We start from the raw sequence: 12,569 nt of genomic DNA, 5'->3' as shown, positions 1-12,569 counted from the left end.
GATCAGTCACCTGCCTAGACAAAAATTGTGTTTGATTCTCATTGAGGGAGCAATGAAGCACTTCCTGAATATCTCGTCTTTCCAGCTGAGAGGTTGAAGGAGTTTCCGCAAGTAAGTTCTCGAAATGAGACACAATATGTTGGTGAACCAAAGCTGGTTCAGTAATAACAGAACCATTTTCATCAGAGACGGACATAATGCAGTTACGTAGATGTCTTTTATTGACAAAATGGTGAAAGTATTTGGTGTTGCGGTCCCCTTCTTGCAACCATTTGATTCTAGATTTCTATTTATAGAACAATTCTTCCTGGATTCTGAGTTCCGAGAATGCCTGAAGTTGAATCTTTTCAAGATTTGCCAAAGATAAGCTAGAAGGGTTGTTGGCAAGTGCTTCTTGGGTTTCAGTTAACTCTGCCCTTGCCCTAGCAGTGCGCCCAGATATGTCAGAGAAAGACTCCCTATTAAGAATTTTCAGACGACCTTTAAGAGCCTTCAGCTTGCAACAAAGGATGAACATGGGAGTGCCGGAGATGTGTGAATCCCAGGCCTGAGTGACAGTAGTCCGGAATGAAAGGTGGGACACCCAGCAATTAAAGAATTTAAATGGTTTCTTACCAGAAGATGAAAGCTCAACTCTGATAACCATTGAAGTGTGGTCTGAAACACCTGGTGCTAAGAAAGTAGCGTCCGAGAAAGAGAAGGTTCTGGACCACTGATCATTAATCAAGACTCGATCAATCTTCCTCTGTTTACGATAAGTACCAGCAGAAGTTGACCAAGTGTATCTGTGGCCTACATATTTAAGATCATCGAGACCAGCTTGGTATAAGCAAGAAGCAAGCTCATCAAAAGCGGGGATCCAAGAGGTGAAGCTGCCGAGCCTATCAGAATGGTCACGAATGGCATTGAAATCCCCCGCAACTAGCTAGGGTTCATTAGCAAAATTCACACTCGACTGGACGAGGTCATTCCAGAGTAAGCGTCTAGCAACAAAAGTATGCTCCCCATAGACAATAGAGACATGGCAGGTCTTATTCAATCCCAGCATATGTAAACGGACGTGGATAGCCTGAGCAGAAGTAGATAGGATGTCCACATTTACATCTTGGGATTTCCAGCCAAACCAAATTCTCCCACGAGGGGAGGATGCATAATTAGAAATCCAGCCCCAACCCGGCACAAGGCCAGCAGAAATGGTATCAAAAGAGGACTGGGTGACCTTAGTCTCGATAATACCAACACAAGAAAGGTTGAAAGATCTCACCAAAGATCTGATCTCGGCCTGTTTGAGGGGGTCCATGAGACCCTTAATATTCCAAACTCCAAAAAACATATATACAGTGAATTTCACTCTTGTTTGTCGTGCTTTCTAAGTTAAATTTAGTTAAATCTGTGAATTAGGAAATTAAAAATATCATGATTATTGACTCGATACAACTCTAAATAAGGTTATAGTTTTTCTATTTTAGTGATCATTAAATGGAACTATTGTAATATTTATAAAAACCAAAAAGGTAAACGGTAACAAAAAATCACATATTTCTACATTGACTTAGGAAATTATTTAAATATAAAAATAAAAATTGGATAACACAACGCGACATCATTTGGGATTTCGCACATTCCATACTCTATGGATGCACATTCCGTATTCTACGGATGCCTGCAAAACATTGAAAAGGAATGGGACTTGGGCATTTGATTAAAAGCACTCAAGTAATATTGATAGACGATCCATAACCACTCCACCCGTCCACCCATTTATGAAGATACTGAAGGAGGGAGTTATCGAATTAAAAGCCCGTATCAGCCCCAATAACTATTCCATCGCCCACCCACCCATGTCAATAACTTTATCATCTGGAATCTCATTGTGGTTTCTTATGTTCGCTCAAGTCTAGTTTCTTTCAACGGACAACAATCTAACAAACCTTCCTTTCTGCCTTCTTTGTGTGTTGTCTTTTTGTCTTCCTTTTGAGGAGAAGGTCCCTAAAATTTTTCTTGACTTTTTGATATAAGTCTTTCCTTAACAACGAATTTCTTTCCTTAAATCTCTCCTATAAGAGCTAATAGGGGCAAACTTTTAAGTAAATACAATATTTCCATTGGCCATCAAGAAATAAGATATGATAAGATTTTCCAAAGTCAAAACAACAAAACCTCCGTGCAAATTTAAGACCATCAACCGTCATTCACCAATTTCCACATGCAATATTAAACATCTTTACCAACATCTATTGAACATTTTCACCAACCTCCACCCACCCTCATACCGTCAAGAGATTTGCTACATTGCTCTTCCCCTTCCTTATACTCATAGATGTTGGCTGTTGCAGCAGCTGCTTGGGGTCGGCCATTGTCCAACCCCACATCTAAGTCCGACTTCACCAAAGCTCGACCCGATTTCTTTTACTATGGACATTCACCCCATCTAAGTCCAATTTCATCGAAGCTTGACTCGATTTCTTTTACTACGGACATTCACCCCGGGGCTAGGTGCAACTTGCTCCTTTTGGATCTAGTTTGAGGAGGTAGTAGTACAGTTAAATAAAACCTCATCAAGGTTTGGATTTGGATTTTGGTGATATTGTTCATATGTTTTTCTTTTTATGGGTCAAAATGGTATATTGATGTTTGATGATGTAAATATTTGCCTATGAATTAAGCCTAAGTGGGTTTGAAGGTGTGATTTTTTTGTTTAATTGGGTTTGAAGGAGTGTTGGGCGGGGGTTAAGCTGGCATGGAAAGCGTAGAAGACAGAATCTCTCTGCCCAAAAACTTTCTATGAGAGAAAGAAGCAGATGGTGGTGGCAGTGATAGTGATGGTGGTGGTGACCCATAAAAAGGAAAAACAAATGACATCACCCAAACCCAAACCTCGAGGATCTATCATTTAACTATACTATTATCTCCTCAAACTAGATCCAAAAGGGGCAAGAAGCACCTAGCCCCGGGGGTGAATGCCCGTAGTAAAAGAAATCGAGTTTAGTTTCGATGAAGTTGGACTTAGATGGGGTGAATGTCCGTAGTAAAAGAAATCGGGTCGAGTTTCGGTGAAGTCGGACTTAGATGAGTGTTGGACAATGGCCGATCCCAAGCAGCTGTCGTAGCAGCTATGAGTATAAGGAAGAGAAAGAGCAGTATAGCAAATCTCGTAGCCATATTTGGGTTTTGTGAATAAAGAGAGAGGAATGTAGGGATGTGGGAGGTCGAGGCTGCTTAAATAGAGATGAAGCTAATGAGCTCAGTAACCGTGAAGGTTTGCATGGGGTGGGTGAAGGTTGGTGAAGATGTTTAATATTGCACGTGGAGGTTGGTGGATGACGGTTGATGGCCTTAAACTCGTACGGGGAGAAAATTTTAGGTGAGTGGAATACTCCACATAGACCATGCACAAAGCCATTCTGCGAACGACATGTGGACAGTCGGGCCCACCAATCAGAATTTCAAAAAATCTCCAATTTTCCTTTCTCTCTCCACGTTTGTCTCCGTTAACTTCCGTTACTATCTTTCACTCTTTACGATATTCTCTCTCCCTCCTCATGCTTGCACACCTGCGTACATTTTTTCTCTCTCTCTCTTATATTCTCTCTCCTCGATTCTTTCATTCTCTGAACAAGAAAACCAATGCTCATCTCTCTCTAGCGAAGGCCTTCTTTATCCCTCTCCTTAATTCAAATTTTGGATCTCTCCTTTGCTCTCAAATTTTGCTGCTCCGGCGCTCTACTCCATTGTTTCAACGACGAAGAGGCTGATGTAGTCGGCTGTCGAGAAGTCGGGGATCACAAATGTTAGGCCATGGCTGCTGGTGCTACTAGCGAATGGGGGTGACGACGGCGAAGACAAAGGTGGTGGCGAAGGAGTAAACAATATTGGTGTTGTCGAACATAGCACGCTTTGCTTTCATTTTTTTTTTTTTGGGTCGGATGTTAGCTTTTGGTTTTTTTTTTGGGTCGAAAATGTTAGCTTTTGTTGAGTTGTTGAGTTTTGTTTATGAGGTTTTGCTTCGATTCTGTTTCTGATTTGTAGCAGTGGGATCATCCATTAGTTTTTTTTTCCGTAATCTATATCTTGTACAATTTGAATAAGATTTTGTTTTTGCAAATATATTTCTGGCACATAATTGTTCTTTATTTCATGTTTTGTTGTATACTCTGAATTTTTATGGGCAAAATCTGAAAGGTAACAAGGGGAAACAAAATGTGCTATAAAATGGTCATCCCTTTCTCCAACATCAATAAGAGCTTATATTAATGTAATATAATTTCTCACTGTCATAATGTCGAAAACTCGACGAGAGGATTCACAACATCACCCAACTTACATATAAATCGTTGATGTGAGAACTAAAACATCATCTGAAGTAGGTCTTAAGGCCATATTTACACGTCTCGAAGATAAAAAAACATCATCAAACTATCTTGCCTCCACATAACAACATATTTCTCGGGGACACCATCAAAAACCATTCTCGCTTCTTTTACCCTCCCAAACTTCATCAGAAAATTTACCATCGAACTTGCGAGAAAGTTCACAAAGTGCAAGGGCCTCATCCTACAATTCTACCCGACATGCAAAGTAGTGAATAGAGACGCTTCTGGGTGCGGAATTTGATCAAACACTTTGTACGCATATTCAAGGGAACCCAAACCATGATAAACCCTGATAAGTTCCGAATGAAGCCGTTTCTTGGGATAGAGAGACAGCGGCAGAGGACGAATCGTAGCCACCAACGGGGCTCCGAGAGGCGATGGTATAGGCGGAGGAGGTGGCGTGGTCGGGATCGGACCGATAGGCTCCGAGAGGCGACAGCGGAGGCAATGCAGAGGCCGGATAGAGAAGGGAGAAAAAAGGTCTTCGCTGGAGAGAGATGAGGGTTGTTTTTCTTATTCATAGAAGGAAAGAATTGAGGAGAGAGAATATAAGAGAGAGAAAGAAATAAATGTGTGCAGTTATGTAGACGTGAAAAGGGATAGAGAATATCATAAAGAGTGAAATATAGTAACGGAGGTTAACGGAGATAGACGTGGAGAGAAAAGGGAAAATTAGAGATTTTTTGAAATTCTGATTGGTGGGCCCAACTATCCACATGTCGTCTACGGAATGGTTTTATGCATGGCCTACGTTGAGTATTTCATTTACCTAATCTTTCTCCCCGTGCGAGTTTAATGCCATCAACCGTCCTTTACCAACCTCCACGTGTAATATTGAACATCTTCACCAACCTTCACCTACCCCATGTGAATCTTCATAGTTGCTGAGCTCAATAGCTTCATCTCTATTTAAGCAGTATCGACCCCACATCCCTACATATCTACATACCTACATCGCTCTTTCTATATTCACAAAAATCAAATATAACTACAGTTAAGAGATTTGGTGCGCTGCTCTTCCTCTTCCTTATACTCGCAGTTGATGCGGCAACTGTTTAGGGTCGGCCATTGTCCAACCCCCATCTAAGTCCGACTTCATCGAAGTTCGACCCGACTTCTTTTACTACGGACATTCACCCCATCTAAGTCCGACTTCATCGAAGCTAGACCCGATTTCTTTTACTACGGCATTCACCTCCCGGGGCTAGGCGCAACTTGCGCCTTTTGAATCTGGTTTGAGAAGGTAGTAGTACAGTTAAATAATATCTCCTTAAGGTTTGGGTTTGTGTTTGGGTGATGTTGTTCATTTGTTTTTCTTTTTATGGGTCAAAATGGTGTGTTAATGTTTGATAATGTAAATATTTGCCTACGAATTAAGTGTAAGTGGGTTTGAAGGGGAGATTTTTTTGTTTAATTGGGTTTGAAGGAGTGTTGGGTGGGGTTTGAACTGGACATGGAAAACGTAGAAGACAGAGTCTCTTTGTTCAGAGGGTTGTTATGAGAGAAAGAAGAAGATGGTGGTGGCGGTGGTGGTGATGGTGATGGTGGTGGTAATGCATAAAAAGAAAAACGTATGACATCATCCAAACCCAAACTTAGAGGAGGTATCATTTAACTGTACTCCTACCTTTTTAAATCAGATTCAAAAGGCGCAAATTATGCCTAACCCAAGGGGGTTGAATGCCCGTAGTAAAAGAAATCGGGTCTAGTTTCGGTGAAATCGGATTTAGACGGAGGGTTGGACAATGGCCGACCCTAAGCAGCTGCCGTGGTAGCTGCGAGTATAAGGTAGAGAAAGAACAGTGCAACAAATTTCTTGACGGTAGCCATATTTGGGTTTTGTGAATATAGAGAGAGGGATGTAGGGATGTGGGAGGTCGAGACTGCTTAAATAGATATGAGGCTATTGAGCTCAGCAACTGTGAAGGTCGCATAGGGGTGGGTGGAGGTAGAGAGGTGATTGGTTTCCGGTCCGGTTCTTGAGTGGAATCGGGAACCGGACCGGTAAGACCGGTTCCTAATTTTTAGGATCGGGAATCGGATCGACGGATCATGGAACCGGGAACTGGACCGGACCATCTCGGTTCTAGATGGCCCAATGAAACCTTTTGCTATTTACCAGCAAAAGAATTGACAGTGTGAGAATGACATACTTAACAAGTAATACCCTTTGTCGTGGCCAACTTCCTGCAAAAAGAATACAGCATGTGAGAAAGGCTTGGCTTGGATTTTATTGACAACTCCTCTTACAATCTTTGCATAGACATTCGATGTGGGACTCTCGGCATTCGCAAGGAGACACAACAACAGAGACAAGCCAAGAGTCCCATATCGAAGGCATCTACATGAAAACTGGACATACAATAGAAAAAAGCCATACACATTACACACCAAGAGTCCTACATCGAATGGGAACTAAGAGACCATTAGAAGGGTTGTGCATAAAACCCAAGCCTTGCACAGTAATTGTAGATCAAATGGCTAAGTTTGAACTTTTTATAGAAATAAAATTAAAATTAAAATTTTGAATAGTATCGGTCCGGTCCAGTTGGCTTTCCCCTGGAACCGGACAGAAAATCACCGATTCCAAAAAGTTGGAATCGGGAACCAGACCGGCGCCCCTTATAACCGCCTAGAACTCGCCAGTCAGGTTCGATTCCGGACGGTCCGGGCGTTTTTCGGTTCTTTTGCACACCCGGTTGGTGAAGATGTTCAATAGAGATTGGTGAACACGTTCAATATTGCATGTGAAAGTTGGTGAAAGACGGTTAATGACCTTAAACTCGCACGAGGGAGAAAATATTAGGTGAGCGGAATACTCAACGTAGGCCATGCATAAAATCATTCCGCGGACAACACGTAGACAGTCGGCCCACCAGTCATAATTTCAAAAAATCTCCGATTATCCCTTCTCTCTCCACGTCTGTCTCTGTTAACCTCCGTTACTATCTTTCACCATTTACGATATTTTCTCTCCCTCCTTACGCCTGTACACCTGCGCACATTTATTTCTTTTTCTCTCTCTTATTTTATCTCTCATCGATTCTTTCATTCTCTAAACAAGAAAACCAACGCTCTTCTCTCTCCAATGAGGGCGTTTTTTCTCTCTCCTTAATTAAAATATTGGATATCTCCTTTGCTCTCAAATTTTGTTGCGCTAGCGCTATGCTTCGTTGTTTCAGCGTCGAAGAGGTTGATATAGAGAAGGGTTGTTAGACTGCTTAAGTCTTACAATAGAATGAAGTTATTGACATGGGCTGGGTGGGTGGAGGTTGGTGAAGGACATTCGATGACCAGATTGTTTTTCAGTTGGGTGGACAGGTGGGTGGATGGGGGAGTTATTAACATGAGCAAAAATACTAGAATTAAATTCATGAACTTTAGTAGGTGAGATATTTCTTCTTTCGGGATTGTTTTAATTCAGGAATCTTATCTTATTTATTGGAAATATTATCCCAAAATAGGGGAAAAGACACAAAGAATCAGAATAACTTGTTTCTGGTTAGAAGTAAATATACGAATTTTAGTAGGTGAGATGTTTCTACTTCTACCCATCCACCCATTTATGAAGATGCTCGAGGAGGGAGTTGTTGCATTAAAAGCCCATATCAACCCCAACAATCACTCCACCACCCACCCACCTATGTCAATAACTTCATCCTTTAGGATCTCATCGTGGTTTCTCACTTTCGCTCAGATCTAGTCTCTTTCATCGGACAACAATTTAGCAAAGGGTCCTCAAAATTTTTCATTTTTTTCAAGAAGAAGAAGAAGAAGAATGTTTCTCTAATGGAATGAGATGGGTAGACAAATGCTCTTGCCATGGCTGCAAAGAGTAGCAAAAGCAGGAAGAAAGCAAGCTTCTTGATGGCCCCCATTTGGATTTTTTGAATAGAGAAATGAGGGATGTAGAGAAGGCATGTTGAGGTTGCTTAAGCCTTAAAATAGAATGCAGTTATTGACATGGGGTGGATGGGTGGAGGTTGGTGAAGGATAGTTGATGGCAAAATTGCTTTTCAGTTGGGTGGTCGGCGGGTGGGTAGATGGGGGGAGTTGTTGACAAGAGCAAAAGCACCAAAATTAAATGAACGAACTTTAGCAGGTGAGATGTTTCTTCTTTCGGGATTGTTTTGACTCGGAAATCTTATCTTATTTATTGAAATCATACTCCAAAATAGGGGAAAAGATACAAAGAATCATAGTAACTTGTTTCAGGTCAGAAGTAAATATACGAACTTTAGTAGGTGAGATATTTCTACTTCCACCCATTTATAAAGATGCTGGATGAGGGAGTTGTTGCATTAAAAGCCCGTATTAACCTCAACAACCACTCCACCACCCATCCACCCATGTCAATAACTTCATAATCTAGGATCTCATCGTGGTTTCTTACTTTCACTTAGATTTAGTCTCTTTCATCGGACAATAATCTAACAAAGAGTCCTCAAAATTTTTCATTTTTTTCAAAATGAAGAAGAAGAATAATGTTTTTCTAATGGAATGAGATGGGCAAACAAACATTATTGCCGCAGCGGCAAAGAGTAGTAAAAACAGGGAGAAAGCAAGCTTCTTGATAATCCCCATTTGGGTTTTTTGAATAGAGAAAGGAGGAATGTAGGGAAAGGATGCTAATGCTGCTTAATCCTTAAAATAGAATGAAGTTATTGACATGGAGTGGATGGGTGGAGGTTGGTGAAGGACAGTTGATGGTCAAATTGCTTTTCGATTGGATGGGCGGGTGGGTAGATGGAGGGAGTTATTGACATGAGCAAAAGCACAAGAATTAAATTCGCGAACTTTAGCAGGTGAGATGTTTCTTCTTCCAGGATTATTTTGACTCAGGAATCTTATCTTATTTATTAGAATCATACCTCAAAATAGGGCAAAAAGACACCAGAAGTGCCACAACTTGTGTACGGAGATCACTTTGGTATCATAACTTTTTTTCGGAACACTTTGGTGCCAACTTTTTTTAAAAACGATCATTTTAGTGCAAATGTGGCTCGCCGGAGAGGTCCAGTCAGCATTAAAAATAAAAAACGACGTCGTTTAGCCCGCTGACGTGTACTTTTTTAGAAATTTTTTTTTAAAATTATATAGAAAAAAAAAAAGTTGCAGCAGCGGCGAGGGCTGCTGCCGCCAACCCACCACCGCCGGGAAGGGCCGACGGTGGTGTGGGAGTGAGTCCCAGCGAGGTCGCCGGCCACTCAGGCCGGGGCAACCTCGGCGAGACCCGGCGGGTGAGCCAGGCCGGGGCCGGACCCTCGCCGAGACCGGCGAGGGTCGAGACCTCGCCGCCTCGCGAGACCTAGGGGCGATCCGGCCGAGGTCCTCGCCAAGCGGCGGTCGCTCGACTTTGCCGGGCGAGACGAGACCTCGCCGTCGCTTGGTCACGACGGCGAGGTCTCTCCTCGCCCAACAAAGGCGAGGCCGACCTCGCCGTCGCGACCCATGCGACGCGAGGCGGCCGCCTTGTTGGGCAAGGCGAGACCTGCCGTCGCGACCCAGCGACGACGGTGAGGTCTCGCCTCGCCTTGCAAGGCGAGGCGAGACACTCGCCGTCGCCCGGGTCGTGACGGCGAGGTCTCGCCGCTCGAAAGGCGAGGTCGACTCGCCGTCGCAACCGGCGACGGTGAGGTCTCGCCTCAAAAGGCGAGGCTCCGCCCGGGTCGCGACGATGAGGTCTCGTCACGGATCCCGCCTTCGTCGACCACTCGCCCACCACCGCCCTTCCCGGCGGTGGTGGAGTTAGGGCAGCAGCAGCGAGGGCTCCTTCACCGCTGCTGCAACGTTTTTTTTTTGTTTAATCAAAAAATTAAAATATTCGAAAAAAGCCACCTAATTTCCACATGTACAAGTCAGACCATTTGTTTTAATATAAATGCCAAATCAGCTTTTTGGCCGGAATTTTGGCCGGAGTCACTAAAGTGATATATTTTCCTCCGACTTGGCACCAAAGTGATCCGAAAAAAAGTTATGGCACCAAAGTGATCTCCGTACACAAGTTATTGCACTTCTGGTGTCCTTTTGCTCCCAAAATAGGGGAAATGACACGAATAATCAGAGTAACTTGTTTCGGGTTAGAAGTAAATGTACGAACTTTAGTAAGTGAGATGTTTCTACTTCCACCCATCCACCCATTTATGAAGATGCTGGAGAAGGGAGTTGTCGCATTAAAAGCTCGTATCAACCCCAAAAACCACTCCACCACCCACCCACCTGAAGGGTTCATCAACGAAAAATAACGCAGCGGAACATAGAACCCTAGACAGGATCCATGTGTATATTGAAATCGAAAAGGAATTTTGAAACGTACCTTTTGCAGATCGAAGATAAATCGGCAATCGATTGTGTCTGGATTAGCGCCCCAAGTGTTGCGCCTCTACCGGTATCCACACACACGAACGGAGTTCTCCAACGATCCACGTGCTAGCGAAAGATCTTGAAGTTCCTTTTTCTTGAACGCCTTTTGATTTTCGATACTCGGTCGAAAAAACCCTAGACAGAGAACGATTCTCTATCTATTTATACAGCTTCATTATCCAGCGGAATTAAAAGAAGTGGGCCAGGCAATTTGGGCCCGCCAAACCGTCCACTTTCAATCGTACATTTAATCGTTATCTCATAACGCACACGACCGCGTAGATAAGTTGAATAGCAGAATAAATTAAAATTTACTTCTTATTTTAAGTAGATCTCAGCGTACAGAAAATATTAACTTAGTTCGCTTTTGTGTGCGACCCTGTAAGTTCACTAAACATTAGCAGTTTGCTCAAAACTCTTTTTGGCCCACAAGTCATTAGCGGTCTCTAGCAAGACATTATGACTACCTAAGTATAGTGAAGGTCGATTTTTCGACACAACCTAATCCACAACTAATATTAGAGCATCAATCTTGATTGATTCCTAGGGCATACCACTAACACCACCCATGTCAATAACTTCATCCTCTAGTATGTCATCATGGTTTCTCACTTTCGCTCAGTTCTAGTCTCTTTCATCGAACAACAATCTAACAAAGGGTCCTCAAAATTTTTCATTTTTTTCAAAATGAAGAAGAAGAATAATGTTTTTCTAATGGAATGAGATGGGCAAACAAACATTATTGCCGCGGCGGCAAAGAGTAGCAAAAACAGGGAGAAAACAAGCTTCTTGATGGTCCCCATTTGGGTTTTTTGAATAGAGAAAGGAGGGATGTAGGGAAGGGATGTTGATGCTGCTTAAGCCTTAAAATAGAATAAAGTTATTGACATAGGATGGATGGGTGAGTGGATGGTGGGAGTTATTGACATGAGTAAAAGCACTAGAATTAAATGCACGAACTTTAGCAGGTGAGATGTTTCTTCTTCCAGGGATTGTTTTGACTCTAGAATCTTATCTTATTTATTGAAATCATATCCCCAAATTGGGAAAAGACACAAAGAATAAGAGTAACTTGTTTCGGATCGGAAGTAAATGTACGAACTTTAGTAGATGAGATATTTCTACTTTCACCCATCCACGCATTTATGAAGATGCTGGAGGAGGGAGATGTCGCATTAAAAGCCCGTATCAGCCCCAACAATCACCCTATCACCCACCCACCCATGTCAATAACTTTATCTTCTGTGATTCTATCGTGATTTCTCACTTTCGCTCAGGTCTATCCTCTTTCAACGGACAACAATCTGACAAAAGGTCCCAAATTTTTTTCTATTTTTTTAAAAAGAAGAAGAATATTTTTCTAATGGAATTAGATGGGTGGGCAAACGCTGTTACCGCGGCGGCAAAGAGTAGCAAAATCAGGAAGCAAGCAGGCTTTTTGATGGTCGCCATTTGGGTTTTTCGAATAGAGAGAATATAGATGTAAGGAAGGGATGTTGATGCTGCTTAAACCTTAAAATAGAATGATGTTATTGACATGGGGTTGGTGGGTGGAGATTGGTGAAGGACAATTGATGGACAAATTGTTTTTTAGTTGGGTAGGCAGGTGGGTGATGAGCAAAAGCACTAGAATTAATGCACGAACTTTAGTAGGTGATAAGTTTCTTCTTCCTGGGATTGTTTTGACTTGGGACTCTTATCTTATTTATTGAAATCATATCCCAAAATGAGGGAAATGACACAAAGAATTAAAGTAACTTGTTTCGGATTAGAAATAAATTTATGAAATATAGTAAGTGAGATATTTCTATTTCCACTATCCACCCATTTATG

At 42.3% G+C, this 12,569-nt stretch overlaps 1 protein-coding gene across 1 annotated transcript; it reads right to left on the bottom strand.

The window, feature by feature from the left end:
- Positions 1-286: 286 nt before the first annotated feature.
- On the bottom strand, positions 287-2,357 carry LOC115685634 (uncharacterized). Its single transcript, XM_030610721.2, has 2 exons — positions 2,274-2,357; positions 287-925 (listed from the first exon to the last, which is right to left on the bottom strand). The coding sequence occupies exons 1-2, from the start codon at positions 2,355-2,357 to the stop codon at positions 287-289; spliced, it is 723 nt and encodes a 240-aa protein (XP_030466581.2).
- Between the last annotated feature and the right edge of the window lie 10,212 nt (positions 2,358-12,569).

The sequence above is a fragment of the Syzygium oleosum genome, unplaced genomic scaffold (genome assembly GCF_021117445.2).
Source record: "Syzygium oleosum isolate NSW1041296 unplaced genomic scaffold, Sole_v2.1 Sole_v2.08, whole genome shotgun sequence".
NCBI lineage: Eukaryota > Viridiplantae > Streptophyta > Magnoliopsida > Myrtales > Myrtaceae > Syzygium > Syzygium oleosum.
The sequence above is the reverse complement of the archived record's forward strand: the minus strand, read 5'-3'. Positions and strand labels throughout refer to the sequence as shown.